The sequence below is a fragment of the Plecotus auritus genome, assembly GCF_963455305.1.
Source record: "Plecotus auritus genome assembly, chromosome: 8".
Lineage (NCBI taxonomy): Eukaryota > Metazoa > Chordata > Mammalia > Chiroptera > Vespertilionidae > Plecotus > Plecotus auritus.
In genome coordinates, this window is record NC_137782.1 from 32300531 (window position 1) to 32319663 (window position 19133).

The following is a 19133-nucleotide window of genomic DNA, read 5'->3' on the forward strand; positions in this document are numbered from 1 at the left end:
AAACGCTGTTGCACACGGGGCTGATGGGCTTTTCTTTATGCACGCACAACCTGTAGGCTCAGAATTCTGGCTCACACCGGCAAAGCCTGCAATTCAAGAAAAGCCTCTCTCCTTTCAGTGAGCTGCAGGGGCAGGTCACTCAGGGCGGACTAGAGATCTGAGCAACCATCGTAAGGATGCAAAGTAACAAACCTATAACATAAGCAAAAGCTGGGAGAGACGAAGGAACAGTTTTAGTGTTTTATTACGAATAAACCGTTTCAAAGGTTCAATATTGCATATTCAAGATAAGGCAACACGGCACAGCTTCATTTCACAAAGGATGAAAAAATACTGTTTCTAACTTCCCTGCTAATTCTCAGACATGGTTGAACAGAAGGTGAGGTTTATTCACTTAGCCCTTTACTGATGGCCCACACGTTCTTTTAAGTCCTCCAGTAGAAAATGTCCCTCGTCTGATCTGATTGGGGAGGACTGCCAATTCTCTGCTATTTTAATGTACTTTCTTTGTTCTAGATGACCGAGAGTACAATTTTATTGCATTTGGGAGGGGCCTGCACCCATATATTTAGACCAGTGCATCACTGAACAACCGTTGGAGTTAAGACACATCCGAGATAAAGCAAGAAAGTCTGAATTGTCGTATCTGAGACAGGGACGCGCCTCTATTCGTTGATCTCCTCTTCGTCGTCTTCAAAAGCTTCTTCACCATCATTGGCCGTAGCTTCTTGATATTGCTGGTACTCAGACACCAGGTCGTTCATGTTGCTCTCCGCTTCTGTGAACTCCATCTCATCCATGCCCTCGCCCGTGAACCAGTGCAGGAAGGCCTTCCGGCGGAACATGGCAGAAAACTGCTCCGAGATGCGCTTGAACAGCTCCTGGATGGCCGTGCTGTTGCCGATGAAGGTGGAGGCCATCTTGAGGCCCCGGGGAGGGATGTCACACACGGCCACCTTGACGTTGTTGGGGATCCACTCCACGAAGTAGCTGCTGTTCTTGTTCTGGATGGCCAGCATCTGCTCGTCCACCTCCTTCATGGACATGGGGCCCCGGAAGACGGTGGCGACGGTCAGGTAGCGCCCATGTCTTGGATCACAGGCCGCCATCATATTCTTGGCATCGAACATTTGTTGAGTCAGTTCGGGCACTGTCAGGGCCCGGTACTGCTGGCTGCCTCTGGCCGTCAGGGGAGCAAAGCCGGGCATGAAGAAGTGAAGGCGGGGGAAAGGGACCATGTTCACCGCAAGCTTGCGGAGGTCAGCATTGAGCTGGCCCGGGAAGCGTAGCGAGGTGGTGACCCCACTCATGGTGGCCGACACCAGGTGGTTGAGGTCCCCATAGGTGGGCGTGGTCAGCTTCAGGGTGCGGAAGCAGATGTCGTACAGGGCCTCGTTGTCGATGCAGTAGGTCTCATCCGTGTTCTCCACCAGCTGGTGGACTGACAAGGTGGCATTGTAGGGCTCCACCACCGTGTCCGAGACCTTGGGGGAGGGCATGACGCTGAAGGTGTTCATGATCCTGTCGGGATACTCCTCCCGGATTTTGCTGATGAGCAGCGTGCCCATGCCTGACCCTGTGCCTCCTCCCAGGGAGTGGGTCAGCTGGAAGCCCTGCAGGCAGTCACAGTGCTCACACTCTTTCCTCACCACGTCGAGCACCGAATCCACCAGCTCTGCTCCTTCTGTGTAATGCCCCTTTGCCCAGTTGTTCCCGGCACCAGTTTGTCCTGGAATAAGCAAAAGAGTAGCATATCATTTAGACAGGGCAAGACAGGCCCTAACTGGTTTGGCTCATCCTCCCATATACTGAAAGGTTGCAGGTTCGATTCCCAGTCAGGGCACATACCTAGGTTGTGGGTTTGATCCCCATTTGGGGGCACATAAGGGAGGCAACTGATGGATGTTTCTCTCTCACATCATTGTTTCTCTGTCTCTCAAATTGATAAGCATTTCCTTGGGTGAGGATAAAAAGAAATATAATAAATAAATAGGGCAAGACCATAGGACCCACTCATTGATATTGATACATTTTAAATGGTGATGGAAAAGATGTATTATCGATTAGATAATAAGGTGTTAGCCGAAGTCAGCAGGTGGGTAAACAGGCACCACCAATACTGCTGGTGAGTACACGTATTAGTACCTCTTTAGACAAGTTAAATACTCACCAATTTTTTTTAAAATATGTTTTTATTGACTTCAGAGAGGAAGGGAGCGGGAGAGGGAGAGACAGAAACATCAATGATGAGAATCACCAGTCGGCTGCCTCCTGCACACCCTACACTGGGGACTGAGCCCACAACCTGGGCATGTGCCCTGACCGGGAATTGAACAGCGACCTCCTGGTTCATAGATCGACACTCAACCACTGAGCCATGCCGGCTGGGCACTCCCATCAATTTTTAAGATGGACGTATGTTTCGACCAGGTAATATCCACTTTTTCTCCAGAAGTTAACTTGAATTTTGCCTACACCCAGCTGGTGGCAAGAATTCACAACCACAGCCTGAAGACCAGCTTCTCTGCTCTGTGTGGACAGGTCCATGCCTGATGTTGCACACCACAGGGGAAACTGAGGTAGGCAGCAGTGACCCCACCAAGGCTCCCCCTTGAGACCAGCCTGGTGCTGCATCAGCTGAGAGGCTCTCGTGCACTTTGGGGGATGGGGGCCCCTCACACTGAGGTCTGCTGACGAGCACCCCGGGATTCTGTTCTCAAGGCCTTCATCGAGGGCGAATGAGTCGTCTTAAATGTCTGTATATCTTCCATAGCAATTATCAGTGCTAAGCACTGTGGCGTTACAGGAAGTCTAAAACAAGAGAAACAACCCTAATTGTGTGATTCTTCAGCAATTTTAAAATGGACTATTAGTGACTTGTATCACATACAAAGGGATACCCTCCTTGAATACGCAAAGCCTTACACATCAGCAAGGAAAACAACCGCCTTTAGAGAAATGGGCTAAGGATATAAACAGACAGCTCACAGAAAAGGAAATGAAAATAACAAGTATTTGACATATTCTTCATAAGGGAAATGCAAATTAAAACACGAAAATTCGGTTTCTCCCCTATGGAGTTGACAGAGGGGAAAAGTTCGATAACACTGGTTGGCGAGGGTTTGGAAAAGGCCCCTTCATACATGGCAGCTGCTGGAGGCTTAAGAAAACGAGGCTCTTTGGAGAACAATGGAGCAATACCTGTCAAATCAGTCCCCTTGGACTCAGCAATTCTACTTCTATCCGTTTTCCTAGATAGATATACCCACGTGCGCAAAATGCCCCAGAGACACGTACTTCCTGAAGAGCAGTTTGCAATAGTAAAGAAAAAGGGAAGCAACTGAAGTGTCTGTTAAAAGAGGCTAGTACCTGTGCAAATACTATCAGCCATCAACCTAGTACTGAGATGGGAAAATTTTCTTAAATATATTCTAAGTGGGAAAAAACCCCGAGTACTAAACGGTGCATATAGTTGACGATCAACTTATGTATGTAATAGACATGTTCCTGCTGGGATGTGCACTGAAAGGATACACACGAGTCGGAGAGTGGCTGCTCTGGGAAGGAGCCTGGGGCACCCGCGTGGGTAGGAAGGAGACCCAGCTCTCACTGTACACCCTGTGGTTCCTGCTGAATCCCGGACCATGCACATCTTTCACCTGGCTAGCTAGCAAAAAGGAATGTTCTTAACTTTATTAAAACATTTAAAAATGCATTTTGGAAAGAAATTGGAGAAATACACACTGAACTAATAAATGATTGTTTCTGAAGGGATGATAAGCAGTTCAGTTTCAACATTATATATCGCTTATAAAAATTTAATTAAACATACATGTATTTTATGTTCATCAAAAGAAAATTATGGAAACCTGCCTTTAAGGAAAATTCTAAAGTGTCACCAATAAGTGGGGAATTACCAAATGAGGAGACACACACAACGGATAGGCAGTGACCGTCATGGGAGACGTCTGAGAGATGTTAATAAAGTTTTTCCAAAAAGCTATAAAATAGTATGTGTAGCATGATCCCATTTTCAAAAAACAAAATCAATTGTGTGTGTGTGCGTGTGTGTGAGAGGTCGTGGGTACATGTATACATGGAAAAGGTCAGGCAGGACACTCCACTGTCTACAGCATTCCGTTGTCCTCAGGGGCCATCAGTGGAAGGATGGGGGTTTCTGTGTTTACACTATGTACTTGCTTATTGTTTGAAAAAATACATGTGGAGCCCGGCTGACGTGGCTCAGTGGTTGAGCGTTGACCTATGAACCTGAAGGTCATGGTTCGATTCCCAGTCAGGCCATATGCTCTAGTTGCAGGCTTGATCCTCAATGTGGGGCGTGCAGAGAGAATCATTGACTGATCAATGATTCTCTCTCATCGTTGATGTTTCTATCTCTTTCTCCCTCTCCCTTCCTCTCTGAAATCAATAAAAATATATTTAAAGGAGGAAAAAAACCCATGTGGAAACAGTTTAACTTTGTAATGAAAACATTAAATATGTTTAAATATTAAATAGTGAGGTTTCCAGGAGAGCGGACCGCCCGTCTGAAACCACGGCTGTGCTGAATGTCCTAGCCCCCCCTTACAAGCGAGGCCAGCCTCACTCCTGTGTTCTTTACCCCATTTGGCTGGTCAAAGGCACCAAGGCTATTGGCATGACAGGACCTGTGGCTCAAAGTAAATTGCAGAAATTATCTATCTAATGATCAACTATAGAAACGTTCCCTCCGTGCCTGCCTCAGACCCTGCGGGCACTGACCCCTCAGCCCCTCAGGTGGTCATCACCTTGGCCAGGAGGTGACTGTGTTCTCTTCTCTTTCTTCCCGCCCAGTTGGGTCGCACAGTGAAACTTGGCTGCCTACTCTTACTGGGATCAAAAATGATCATTGTCCTTCCTATGCCCCTACTAACTCCTGTCTATCCCCTCCCCACCCAACCCAGCAGCCAGCAGCTGGCCAGACCACAGCAGAGGCACTGGGAAGAACAAGTTCGGGGTAGCCTTCTACTCAGGGCTAGCCTTGCGCCTGGGGCTCACACCTGTAAAAGGAAAGACTGAGTGTAATTGTTACAAAGAGACGAGGACTTATTTCCTTAAACTAGACTAGAAACTCGTAAATGAAAAGAAGCAGGTGGCTTTAGGCAGACATACAGCCACAGTGAATCAAGCTTGCCCGAGTGGTCAGTGTAGAGATTCTGACTGGACCCTTTCTCTTCCTTCAGCTCACACCATGCACTTGGCTCCCTCGGTGTTTATAACATAATTAGCCATAAGGTTTTCTCTGCTCGTGTCAAAAGGAGGAAGCTGGTGACTTCTGAAAATATTTTGCCACTGTCTCATAGCAACAGACGTTGCCAGTTAAATATTTGGGGTCATGAGTTGAACATCTTCCATAATGCAATGTTGTGACATTAATCAGCGGCTCCAGAGTGTAGAACACAAGGCTGCAATCTCGAAGCTTGGCAGTCGGGTTGCAATAGATCCCCTGGGTCTTCTCAGAGTCCGCCCTCTGGTGTACCTCCAGAGCTCACACTGTGAGTGGTGTGTGCGCTCTCTGACCCTCTCCTAGCACTAAAATTTGAAGAAAAAAGTGCAAATGCAGAAAGAGGCTTAAAGGAAAGTTTCTCTCTATGGCGTTTCATCTTCTCCCGCAAGACTGTTTCCCACTATCTAATAGGCATGATGGCTATGCAGCCAGCAATTCATTGGGAAAAAAGTGTTTTTTTTAAAAGTATTTTCATGTTTAAAACTCAAATGCAGATCATTTTCACTTTTAGAATTATACACACTTCAAGTCTATTTTTTAAAAAGAAAACATTTCAAACTATATTTGAAAATGGACTGACTCCGGCTTATTTTAATTTGCCACCTCGGAGACAATGAGCTAGAAAGCCACAGGGGGATGAACCATCTCCCACTCAGACAATTCTGCCTCTTTTATTAACTGGAAAATGTCCTGAAAACAACTGCTCAGCCAAACAATATAGTATGTTCCTACATTCTGGACGCCCCTCCCTTCCACAAAACAGATGTTTAACAAAGTAAGCATACTCACTTAAACAATTCAAAATTCTTAATAAAAAGAACATCAATTTTTAAAAATTACTAAAGAATAACGTTATTTCACATCAGTACAATGTGTTAAAAATTTTAAATATTCTGAGTCAAAGACAGGTATGCATGTTCTGGTAAGAAGCAAAGATGCAAGAAATAATCCTGGGGACAGTGTAAATGCCAAGCATCATTTCTAACATTTTTCAAAGTTTACACGGACAGTGAATTAGGTAACTTAGATAATAGTTATTATAGGTCTATCTTAATTTGTTCTTAAACATTTTGATCCCATTTATTGACACTTACATAGATGAGATCAAACCTTTCTTACATTTTAATATTCAGTTCAATTAAATAAAACCAAAGCAAACTTCCACAATTGCTAAATTTGCTGCCCTGAGAATCTAGTTTAACATGACGACTTCAATCGTTTGTGATAATTCAATCACATAAAAATTGGTTCACGGTTTCGACTCTCTGAAACCTCAAATGCCCTGGCTGTGCAGGAGGGATGCTGAGGGCGAGGCCTCACTCCTGAGCAGACGTCTGGGCTGGGAGAGGAAGAGAGGAAGGCAGAGAGGGTGCATGGCCTCTGGCGTCCCACTAGAGACCTTGCCCAGAAAGTGCATCCACGGGTGCCATAGCCTCATCCGTGACGTTTCTTATGACAGATTGAAGGCATGTAAAAGGATATGAAGAGCAATGTAGTGGATATCTACTTACCTATCACCCATTTCAAGAAATAAAACATACCAATGTTGCATGAAGCCCAATAGAACATATATAAATGAGAACATCTTAAATTTAAACAATATAGAATACTTTTTTTCTATTTTCTCTCCAACCACCATGGGAACAGGATTTACCAGTTACATTTGAACCTTTGTGTTTTTATGTGTGAGTCCTGTTCATGTGTGCCTGGGGCCAATTATGGTCTCTAGTTCAGTGAAAGGTAAAGAATATAAATGTTCCCATTTGTGAACAATAAAAATATTGGCAATTTAGGTTTTCTAACATAAGAAAAGGGGCACCAGAGTCCCGATCTATTTGAAATATTAAGGGTGAAAGAAAACTCTTGAACAAGTTATTATTAGAAGCTTCACCTGTCCCATTGGTTGTGTAGGTTGTCATGGTGATAAGAAGTGGATGATACCCAGAGGACACATAAAGTCTTTGTGAACTTGTCTTCTTCCTAACAAGTCACTGCCTGATTCTGCTAAAAGGTCATTAATTCATATACCAATAAAATCTTCCAGATTCTGTGTCCTCTTGTAGAGTCAAAATTGTCTATGAATGGGAGATGGTCCATCCCCCTGTGGCTTTGACTCTAAAACCTATGGCTACAGGGTGATGGAGGCTGGTAACACTAACGGTGCCACTTTAATTTTATTTAATTAATATATTATTTTTTAAAATATATTTTTATTGACTCCAGAGAGGAAGGGAGAGGGAGACAGAGATAGAAATATCAATGATGAGAGAGAATCATTGATTGGCTGCCTCCTGCACGCCTCCTACTGGGGATGGAGCACGAAACCAGGGCATGTGCCCTTGATCGGAATCGAACCCGGGACTCTCAAGTACACAACCCGACACTCTCCACTAAGCCAAACCAGCTAGGCACAATTTATTTAATTTTATATAATTCTCCTTAGAAGTTTACAGAGAGCGGGTGCTATTATTGTGTGTTTTGTTTTGTTTTTAGGTAGAGGAAGGGAGGGGAGGATTTGCCCATTCTACTAGAAAAAACTCATATGGCCCCAGTCTTTAGAAAGAAAGCAGAACTCTCTACAGATAATGAGAAAGAAATATAGGCATAAACGTATTGAAGTTAAAAGATGAGCAATATAGGAACCAAAAATAAGTTACTATTATCATATTATAATAATTTATGAAGGGGGGAAAAGTTAATGTCTAAAATTTTTTTAAAATAAAGAACTATCAGGATAAGCATTTCATTTAGAAATACAGAGGTTACTTTCCTTAAAAAAAAAAAAAGTCAAGCATTACAAGAGGTGCCTGTGATCAGTTTGGGATCTGCGCATTTCCATTCAAGATGTCCTGTGCCATGTGATGTTTTTAATCTTGCACACAGATTAGTTTGACGTTTGAGAGAGAAGTAGAGAGCGGGAAGAGGGAACGTACCGAAGATGAAGTTGTCAGGCCGGAAGAGCTGCCCGAAAGGCCCGGACCGCACACTGTCCATGGTGCCAGGTTCCAAGTCCACCAGGGCAGCCCTGGGCACGTACTTCTGAGCTGGAAGAGAACAGAACCCACCCAGAGGTCATTCTCTGGTTTCTAAAGTAACGGACTTCCCCATAGCAAGTCCCACCAGCTCAGCTGCCTGGCGTGTATGAGGCAGGCTTTCAGAGAGGGTGTCTGGCTTTCTTAGAATCACAGACTCCTAGCACGGGGAGAACATAATCCCCCCCTGAACTGTTCAGATGAGGACACCAGCCCAGGCACGGACGGGCAGAGGACGCTCCAGGAATAAGCAGGGTGGGAAATCAAGTCTCCTGACTTCCTGCCTCCTGGATTTTCCAGTTCACCCTAACACCTCTTTCCTGTTGGGCAGTTTACGTTTTTAGGTCCACGGAAATAAACCTTGTCTGTGGTGGCAAATTGTGCTGTGCCCGGCTGGTGTGGCTGTGTTTGAGCGTCTGCCCATGAACCAGGAGGTCCTGGTTAGATTCCCAGTCAGGGCACATGCCCAGGCTTGGTGCCCAGTGTGGGGCATGCAGGAGGCAGCCGATCAATGATTCTCATCATTGATGTTTCTATCTCTCTCCCTCTCCCTTCCTCTCTGAACTCAGTAAAAATATCTATTTTTTAAATTGTCGTGCTGCCGTGACATTCTTTCTGCTTTTTGGCACCTCCCTCACGCACACATGAACATGAACCCAAGCTACATTCCATGGGCCATTTTCCAAGACACTTTCATTTGTGAATGAGTGCTACTGTGTGGCATTTTCATATATACTAGAAAGTACACTCTTGTGCCAGTTGGGCAAGAAATGGTTCCCAGTGAGGATGGGGTTAATAGGTCTGCTCTTCACCTCCTGGCCTGCTCTGCACACACCCAGACTGAAGAAGGCTGTAACCGAGCTGGCCCTAAGGGTTAACAGGAAGTGCCATATGTACTGGAATTTCCCGAAATGCTATCTAGAAATTTCATCCTCGAGGCCCTACTTGTCCAGACCTTTTGTCATAGCTGCTTAATGAATAAAACCCGGGGAGTTATGCGTCCTGCTCTTCTCAGCTCTTATGTGGACAAGCAGCATATGAATCCGAAACACCGAAAGTGATCATCTCTGGGAATATGTATGTCTTGTGGAAGGGTAGTATTTGTCACCTTCTGGGCATTCTTTCAATGTCTTAGTTTTTTGTTGTTTTGAAGGGCATGTATCACTTTTATAATAAAAAAGAATTGTTACAGCAATACTGTGTACATGTAACTACAATACATATGTGGGTATCCAGGTCAGGGCTGTTTCCAAACGGAGATAAACCACAGCCTGGATTTTTACTCGTTTCCAGGGAGTGTCAAGTCTTTTTGGAGGTCTGCAAAGGGCCCGGAAAGTCATTTAAGGGAGTCCTTTGCAAATTTTTAGCCAAGAATCTCCACTGAGAGATGCATCTTAAACTGGAAAGAAAGAAAAAGCCGGATATCACCCACGAAGTTGATTTCACAACACTAGCGGGTAGTCTGGTTCAAAAGCTCAGACCGGCGCGGAACTGGGCAGTTCAAAATCCACTGACCGAGCCCTTCCCGCCCAGCGGGAGCGAGGGAGGAGCCGGGCATCCTGCTGAGTCCCCGGCGAACTTTCCCGGCAGCAAACTACCCTCCGGAGAAGGCGAGCCCCAGCAGGACGCCGGGGCGGGGGAGACAGGGAAGGCCGGGGTCCCAGAGACAGGAAGGTCCAGAAGGCGGTGGCCGGGCCGAGTTGGTCGGGGTCCCAGAGGGGGGATGGCCGCGGTCCGGTCAGGAGATGGCCCGGACCCGGGAAGGGGACAGCCGGGCTCCGGCGGGGCAGGGCGTGGTCGAGGAGGGGAGCGGACCAGGGTCCGAGGGGGGACCGTGGGCGGCGGGTGGGGGGACTGGGGTATGGCTGGGCTCCGGCAGGGGCGGGCGGGGCCCAGAGGTGGCCGGGGGGCCCAGAGGTGGCGGGGGCCCGGCGCCCCGCGCTACTCACAGGATGACTCATTGTAGTACACGTTGATTCTCTCCAGTTGCAGCGCCGAGTCCCCCACGTAGCCTCCCGCCGGGTCGATGCCGTGCTCATCGCTGATCACTTCCCAAAACTTCAGGCAGGACGGGGCGGGGGTGGGGGTGGGGGCACAAGGTCAGAGCCGGAGCCCAGGCGCCCCCCCGCGGCTAACCGGGGGCTGGCGGGGCGGGGGCCGGAATTCCAGGCGCGCCCCAGCCCCGGCGGCCGCTCCCAGAGGGAGTGGGGAGGGGGCAGAGGCCCCGCTGGGACGCCCCTCCACGGCAGCGCCCCGCTCCAGCCCGTCCCGGGTGCGGCGCGGGCAGGACTGCGCGGCAGGGGCCGAGGACCCAGCGCCCCTGCTCACCCGGGCAGGCCGCGCAGCCCGCACCGAGGGTCCCTCCCGGACACCCGGACGGCAAGCTGCCCCGCAGGAAGCCCAGCGCCCGCGCCCGCGCCCCCGCCCGACCCACCTTGGTGCCTATCTGGTTCCCGCACTGGCCCGCCTGGATGTGCACGATCTCCCTCATGGCGGGCGCCGGCTCTGCGCTCGGAGAGCTCGCTCTTGCGACTGCGGGCCGGCGACGCGCTCGGGGACTCGACCCTCCTCCCGCCCCCAAACCCCCACCCCCCACCCCGCCGCCGGGACCAATGGCTGCGGGCCTCGCCCTCCCGGCCGCGTCCCCTCCGCCCCGCGGTCCAGCGCCTCCCTCCGCTCCTCCCCGCCCCGCTCATCGTTCCCCGCCCCGGCCTCCCTGCCCCGGCGCCTGCGCCCCCCTTCGCTCGCCCTCCCCAAGGCCAGCCTCCCGGGGCCCCCGCCCCTGCGCGGTCCTAGAAGGGGGCCCTGACGGGACAGCTGGGCCCCTGGCGGGGAGGCTGGGCCGGGAAATGAGCGGTCCCTCGAGCGCCCCCCGGAGCGGGTCATTCGTGGGAGGCAGAGGAAAGGACCGCCGCCCTGGTCCCTCTCCACCCCTATTCTGCTGCCTCCGTTGCCGGCCGCCGGAGGGAGGCCGGAGACCCCTGGCGCTTGGGAATCTGGGGACTGTGGTGTCAGAGTTCCCGCTGAGCCGACGACGCGGGCGGGCGCGCTCCACCTGGGCCCCTGGAGGAGTTCCCGGACCGCGGGCCTGGGAGGGAGCACACGGTCCCCGCGCGCGCCCCGGGCTCAAACCCGGCGGGTGGAAGGGCTGTGGGACACGAAGGGGAGTTTTTCACGGTGACTCTGACCCCCAGGGTCTTCACCGCCGGCTTACGTCCTTAGGTTTTGCCCTCCTGGAGCCTTGCCGTCTCAACATACAGGTACCATTCCATCCTGCCGACTCTGGCCCGTTTGCAAAGGGGCTCAGTGAGTCCGTGGCCGGCTCTGAGAATGAACACCCCTGCACTGCCGGCTAGGCCGTCTCTCCAGCAGGAGTCGGCGATGGACGCCCTTTGCCCACCCCTCGGGGAGGGCTCAGAGGTCTGGGCTCCGGGCTTCCCTAGTCCTAGCCCAGGGACTTCCTTCGCTGTTCGCAGGGAGGTGTGCGCTGAGTGCTGTTTGGGTAAGTGCAGTGCTGAAGGAGTGAGGACACAGCTTGTCTTTCTTGTCTCTCCTCCGGGGGCCACAGAAAGAGGGGTGATTCCCTGAGGACTTGGGGACCATTCTGCTCTGCAAAGTATGCCTCCAGAGTTTTTTATAACATCATGCAGCCCTGACCTCTCTGAACTCCAGCCTTCCCAGTTCCCAGTGTTACTGGCAGGCATTCCAGCAAGTAAATAAAATCTTCATTTTTAGTGGTTTGCATCCAGGTCCCGCCAGGTTCTGGGCTCCCTCGGCTCCATGCTCAGGTGCCCTTCCCCCACCTGGGCCCTGCTCCCCCAGGTGTGCTCCACCACTCAGACACCTGGAACGCTCTCCAGCCCACTCCTATGGGCAACTCCAGCTGGCGGGGCTCAGCAAATCCTTAATGTCTGGCAGGTGTAAATCATGGCTACTTCTGGGCATGCATTCGGTCCTGAGGGACCAATAGTCCCTCTTCTGGGAGGTCTAATGTGGTAGAAAGGAATGACCATTGGCTGGTGAGTCAGGGTGACTTGGACTTCAATTCCGGTCTCTTTCCAGTTAGCTCTGTGTTCAGTCATTTGAATTCTCTGGGCTTCAGTTTGCTCGTCTGTAAAATGAAAGGATTTCCCTAAGGGACCTGGCTCTGGGGCACCTGCTGTCCGAATGTGCACCACCGAGGACTTCTGCACGTGCTTTCCCATGTGAACACCTCATGGGAGCCTCGGGCTGCACCCCTGGCAGGTCGAGAGTTCTGTCATTTGCACCAGCAGTTTCTGTTTAGATACGCAAAAACTTTGGGGAAATCCCAAGGAGTGTGTGTATGGTCGGAAAGAGGTGAAGAACGTTTTAAAAAAATTTCTTTTGGAGTTTTTCAAACGTTTCCCATTTTACGTCTTAATCCTTTAACCTTTGGATGCCTGCCCCTGTCCCCCTCTGAGTCTCCCTCGATGCTGCTTTTCTGCCCTCTTGTAGGCCCGCATCTCTATACACAGGGCGCTGGCCAGGAAGCAGGTGAGGCCAGAGCTTTGCCCATGCAGCCGCTGCGTCCTTGGAGTACTCAGCACTCTGATTAGACTGTTGTCGTCACACAATGTAATTATTGACTCCAAGTACATGCCCCCTTCATCTGTCAGCTGGTGCGGGGAGCCTGGGGAGTGGAGGGCCTCAGCTCTGCTCCCTCGGTTCCTGAAGGGTCAAGCCACTGAGTAGCAGTTTTGTGGTTTGTGAAGCAGCCACCTTTTCAGTGCTAGTCCTTGGGCAGGAATTTGAATCCAAGGTATGGATGTGCCAGGAAGCAGTGCCAGTGTGGCTGCAAGCTGGATTTGGTGGGAGAAGTTGATCTCTTGGTTTCTGGTGGACACCCCCTGTGGGCTGGCACCCAGCCTGCCATCCACACCGTGAGGGGAGGTAGCTGACGTGACGAAGGCTCGTTGTTGGGTTCTTTTGTACAGAACTCGGGGTCATCACAGTGACCCCCCTCCCCCCCCCCCCCCGCAAGGTAGGTATCATTGCAGATGACAAAACAGAAGACCAGAGCGGGCCCTGCCACCTTGCTGGCAAGCAGGGGTGAAAGGCTTCCATCAGGAGGCTGAGGCCTGTCCCTAATATTGCTGGGACCAGAGCCAGGGTGCACAAATGTCTAAGGAAGTTAGAGATCAAGCTTACAAAATCACAGAGTGCCTTCGGTCCTCCTACCTTAAAGACGGGCCTTCCTATCTGGAAAGCCAGGCTCCGGTAAAAGACTCTGACTCCTGGGGGTTTGCATCAGGAGTGGCAGTGGGGGAGGCTGGCCTCCAGCCCCAAGGTTCAGCTTGCCACCCTTTGTCTCCCCACCGCCCCCCAACTCCACCCCATACCGGGAAGGGTCCGCTGTACACACCTGTGGACACTGCAGTCCTCAGCTCAAGCTCACCCTCCCCACCCACACCCCTGGCCCACCCCTTGGTGCACAGCGGGCGGTGTCACAGTCATCCTTAGGAGGAGGTAAGAACCCAGTAACTAAAATGCTAGCAAGTTCTGTTAATAACTTCTGTGGTGTGGCAGAGGAACTGGAGCCCCAAACACAACCTGCCGCTCTTTTCTGGGGCGCCATCAGGTGCCACCCACTTCCCAGATCCTTCCCGCATGAAGAGCTTAGGCCAGCTGGCTGTGAAACTGCCAGCAGCTCTCCAGAAGGCCCAGGCTCATGAGACTGACCAGGAGACGGGGGCATGTCCCACCACAAGGCTAACATCAAATACCAAGCAGAAGCACAGAGACTCCTCCTTGGCGCAGCCGGGCAGGGACGTGACAGCCGAGGAAGGAGCAACGCTGAGGAAAACCCTCTGGCACATGTTCACACAGTGAAATAGTGTTCCGTGTCGAAAGGAATGAAGTGCGGACTCATGCTTCCGTGTGGAGGATCCCTGCCAACAGTGTGCTCAGTGAAAGAAGCTGGACGAAAAGACCGCATAGTGTGTGATGCCATTTATGTGGAGGACGGAAAGTGGGTAAGTGGTTGTCGGGTCTGGGGAGGATGAGGAGCAGGAGGTGACGGCTAAGAGGAGTGGGGTCCCTCCTTGGGGTGATGAAAATGTTCTAAAACGGATTATGAGAATGGATGCCCAGCTCTGGGAATATACTGAAAAGCTGTGAACTGAACACTTTAAATGAGTGAATTGTATGTTAGGTGAGTAATATCTCAATAAAGCTCTTTAAAAAACCCTTCTGGAGGGATTTGAAGCTGTGCTGCCCTGAGGGTTACTATAGCAACAATAAAACCCAAACCCAGTTCAACCACTGACTAGCTTAACAAACTCTTACACTAATGTCCTGACAAGAGAAGAGGCATGCCCTCTCAGTGGGCAGAGGGGTGCTGCAGCTGAGGCAAGATAGTAAGGGAAATCTTATTTCCCTCCGTCTCTACTGTGCTTCTCTACAAAAATTATATAAAAAGTCAAGGAAAACCCCAGCCATTTTAAAGAGATAAAGCAATCAGTAGAACCAGGCCCAGGAATGGCCCAGTATCCAAAAAGTCAAAGAAAGGACCGAGCTCATTTAAAAGAGGTAAAACAATCAGCAGAACCAGATTCAGGCATAGCCCAGGTGTTGGAATCCTATCCTATATTCCTATATAATAAAGAAGTAATATGCAAATTGACCCTCACGCCCTCACACAAGATGGCCGCCTCCATGTGGTAAAAGATGGCTGCCACAAGATGGTCAGCAGGGGAGGGCAGTTAGGGGGCCCAGGCAGTTGGGGCAACCAGGCTGACAGGGAAGGGCAGTTGGGGGTGACTGGACCTGCAGGGGAAGGCAGTTAGGGGTAACCGGGCTAGCAGGGGAGGGCAGTTGGGGGTGATTGGGCCTGCAGGGGAGGGCAGTTAGGGGCGACCAGGCTGGCAGGGGAGGGCAGTTGGGGGCAATCAGGCGAGCAGGGGAGCAGTTAGGTGTCGATCAGGCTGGCAGGGGAGTGGTTAGGGGTGATCAGGCTGGCAGACAGGCGAGTGGTTGGGAGCCAGCAGTCCCAGATTGTGAGAGGGATGTCTGACTGCTGGTTTAGGCCCGATCCCTGAGGACCAGCAGTCGGACATCCCCCAAGGGGTCCCAGATTGGAGAGGGTGCAGGCTGGGCTGAGGGACACCCCCCCTACCCAGTGCACAAATTTCATGTACCGGGCCTCTAGTCCTATATAATAAGAGAGGAATATGCTAATTATGTGTTACGCCTTGAGGCGTAACAACCAACCCTGTACTGGCCAGATCACGGATCTGCAGGAGGGTGGGGCAGCGAACTACATGTGGGTGGCGAAAAGCTACAGGAGGGGGCAGGGCAGCAAGCTGGGGGGGGAAGGGGGGTTGGGGGAGCTACAGGAGGGCGGGGCAGCGGGTGGAGAGCTACAGGAGGGTGGCAGAGAGCTACTGGCACACGGATTCATGCACAGGGCTACTAGTATAATAAAAGTGTAGTATGCACATTGTACCCTCAACCAGGAGTTCAATCAGGGGGTGGGGCTGGAAGGGGGAAGGGAGGGAGGCCCTGGCCGGCAGCCACTAGGGACCCTATCAGTGCACAAATTTCGTGCACTGGGCCTCTAGTTATTAGGTAAGGGCTTTAAAATAACCATGATTAATATATTAAAGATCTAGTGGAAAAGGTGAGCAACATACATGAACAGATGAGGGATTTCATCTAAGAGAGAAACTAGGAAAAGCATGGAATGAATTTTAGGAAGAAGACTGTGGCAGTGGGATGGAGGGGATGGGACCATGAGGGAGGTTAGGACATTACTGCAGGAGGCAGCAGGGACATTCTTATGCAGGGAGGGTGTTGTAATTATAAGAAGTAAGGCACAAACTACAGAAGTATGTTTTAAAATAGAATTAAAAGGTTACAATTCAGGCACTCCCATTCTAACAGCTGCCTGGTCCGTCTGGAGACACCATGCTCTGGCATACAACCCTTCTAGCACCCTGACTCACCTGCCTCCTTCTCCCTTGCACGACCACTCCCTTAAGCATTAAGCCCTCAGGACAATGAGGTTCTGATCAGCATCTAATAATCTTAGGAACAGAGCCTGGGTTCTGTTGAACACAGAGACAGAGTAATGTTCAAACTAGAGATAACATCTAGGCCTCAGTTGTGTTTCAGCTCCAGACACAGAAAAGCAGCAAAACCAGACAAAACGATGACATGGCTGACATCAGGACCAGATGCAATGACCAATGACCTCCTACCCTAGTACTGACCAATCAGTAGAGACCACAATGCTGACCCAATATGCTCATTTTGATGAAATCAGCATATGAAAGGACACACCTGGAAAGCTGATGAATATTCTATTGAGATCCTCCTCTGAGACTCTCCATAAAATTCCTGCCTTTAGAAAACAGATAAAAACCCTTAAGACAGAGGACCCAGTGTGTGCTCCGTCTCTAGAGCATGCCCATGCCTTCTTTCTTCAGGCATGCATCTTTGCTTTCTTTCTCCTGAACTCTAAGGGTCCCCAAGACCAGGGGAGCAGTGGTCAGTGGCAGCTCGTTCCAGGCTAATCCCCTGAACCTGTCTCTGAGGGCCCTTCTTTTGCCTCTGTAATTTGTTTTCTGAGTCCGCACAGCCCAGCTGGCTCACTTCTTCTACCTCTGTAACCTTTCTAAAAGGCCAGGGCAGCCCTGGCTGGTTTGGCTCAGTGGATAGAGTGTTGGCCTGCGGACTGAAGGGTCCCAGGTTCGATTCCAGTCAAGGGCACATGCCTGGTTGCGGGCTTGATCCCCTGTAGGGGGGCATGCAGGAGGCAGGCAATCAATGATTCTCTCTCATCATTGATGTTTCTATCTCTCTCTCCCCCTCCCTTCCTCTCTGAAATCAATAAAAATAAATTAAAAAACAAACCACTTGTGGCTATAGGCTGGCTGTGGCCTAAGGACCACCGGAAAAATAAAAGGCCGGGGCAGCTCTCTAAGCAGCCCACTGGAATCTTCTCCTCGCGTGCACTTTCACTTTGCACGCTCCATAGACTTCCTTCTGCTCTAGAGCTCTTGGCTCTAAGTTCTTTCTTTGCTAAACTCAAGAACCAAGAGCCAACATTGCAGGTAACATAGCTATTGAATAGCTCCCAACAAACTCCTGGTTCTGAACTGTCCTTCTCCCACAGTGCCATGGTGTCCTCCCCTCTTTTGTCAGAGAGCTGATGGAGAAGAGGATCCTTCTCTTTGGTCAAATATTCATGCCAGGTGACACAGCTTGTTCTGAGAATGGACAGAAAATCTCTTTAACTTGATGGGACTAGAGCTGGAAGGTGGAGAACATGACTAAATAGATGCAAAAGCTTTGGGAAAAGCGAAGAAAGAACTGAAGTGGAAGACAGCACTCTTCCAAGAAAATCAGCCTTAATCAGTGACTTTTGAGCTTTTTTGGACTTGACTCACTTGTAACAAACATATTTGTGATTCAGCGCATGGGCACACACACTGAACTGGAATAGAAGCTTCACAGAATAATCTAACCCTTACTAGGCACTCTATTCATACTTCCATATTTTCTTGCTGAGTCTATCCCGTTCTTTAAATGCTGTCACAACCTCTGAAATTGATTTCTGAACTGTCCTTCTCCCTTTATTTATGCATGTGTACACGCCATAAAACCTATCCATTTGTGTTTTTTGTTGTTGTTAATCCTCCCCTGAGAATATTTTTCCCATTGCTTTTCAAAGAAGGGAGGGAGGGAGGCAGAGAGAGAGAGAGAGAGAGAGAGAGAGAAAGAGAGAGAGAGACATGACGTGCGCAAGACACACTGGTTGCCTCCCACACACTCCCCCACTGGGGCCAGGAGCGTACAGAAACCCAGGTACTTGCCCTTGACTGGGAATCGAACCCAAGACCCTTTGGTGCACGGAAGATGCTCTAACCACTGGAAACACCAGCTAGGGCAGGGTTTTGAGGGAGAGGAAAAGAGGTGTGTTCTGGCTGGGGCCCCCACCCCACTTCCCTGCCTTCCACATCCCCAGGAACCACCCTCTCCGGCTGCCCTTGGCACTCCCAGTCCAGGGCAAGAAGCACCTGGCTGGCAAGAAGGCCCCTCTGCTTTGCGAGGACGCCCCTCCAGGCCCACAGGCCGTGGGGTTTTAGTTCCTCCCATTTTTAAAAAAGGGCAGGAGTCACTGCCGGTTTACTTTTAAGATGCACAGCCTCCCTTTCCCAAGTCTGCAGAGGAGACTCAGAGGGAGCGCCTGCTGCAGGAGCGGGGAGCGGCGGGGCGGCAGGACCAGAGGCGCCTCAGGGCTTCTCTCTGCTCTGAAGGAGGCGACTGCCAGGCCGTTGGAGGTGCCGGCAGTGCCCTCCCCCCTTGGTTCCGCATGGTTCCCGCTGGGGTTTCTGTGTAAACCTAATTACAGAAGATCTGGAAAACTCAGTTCAAAATAAACCACCAAGATTGCTCAGGATTTTTATAGAAATGCAATAGATTTCTTGGCGTTAATTTTGTATCCTGCTACATTGCCGAATTCATTTATTAAGTCTGTTAGTTTTTTTGATGGAGTCTTTCGGGTTTTTTATGTACAGTATCATGTCATCTGCATATAAGGACAGCTTTACTTCTGCCTTTCCAATTTGGATGCAATTAGCCTTGTCTAATTGCACTGGCTAATACTTCCAGTACTATGTCAAACAGGAGTGGTGAGAGTGGGCATCCCTGTCTTGTTCTTGTTCTTAGGGGAAATGGTTTTAGTTTTTGCCCATTGAGTATGATGTTAGCTGTGGGTTTATCATATATGGCTTTTATTATGTTGAGGTATGATCCTTCTATTCCCACCTTGTTGAGAGTTTTTATCAAGAAAGGGTGTTAGATTTTGTCAA

General features: G+C 50.2%; 1 protein-coding gene across 1 annotated transcript; it reads right to left on the reverse strand.

Moving 5' to 3' along the window:
- Positions 1-226: 226 nt before the first annotated feature.
- On the reverse strand, positions 227-10942 carry TUBB6 (tubulin beta 6 class V). Its single transcript, XM_080686829.1, has 4 exons — positions 10733-10942; positions 10248-10356; positions 8200-8310; positions 227-1729 (listed from the first exon to the last, which is right to left on the reverse strand). The coding sequence occupies exons 1-4, from the start codon at positions 10787-10789 to the stop codon at positions 666-668; spliced, it is 1341 nt and encodes a 446-aa protein (XP_080542955.1). The 5' UTR covers positions 10790-10942; the 3' UTR covers positions 227-665.
- Positions 10943-19133: the final 8191 nt, after the last annotated feature.

Bases quoted from the DNA above. Each gene is read 5' to 3' on its own strand.
- TUBB6 (XM_080686829.1), bottom strand. From the start codon at position 10,789: ATGAGGGAGATCGTGCACATCCAGGCGGGCCAGTGCGGGAACCAGATA. The intron at 8,311-10,247 runs GTGAGTAGCGCG...GTTCTCTTCCAG, and splicing joins GTACTACAATGAGTCATCCT to CTCAGAAGTACGTGCCCAGG. The intron at 1,730-8,199 runs GTACGTTCCCTC...TGCTTATTCCAG, and splicing joins GCCTGACAACTTCATCTTCG to GACAAACTGGTGCCGGGAAC.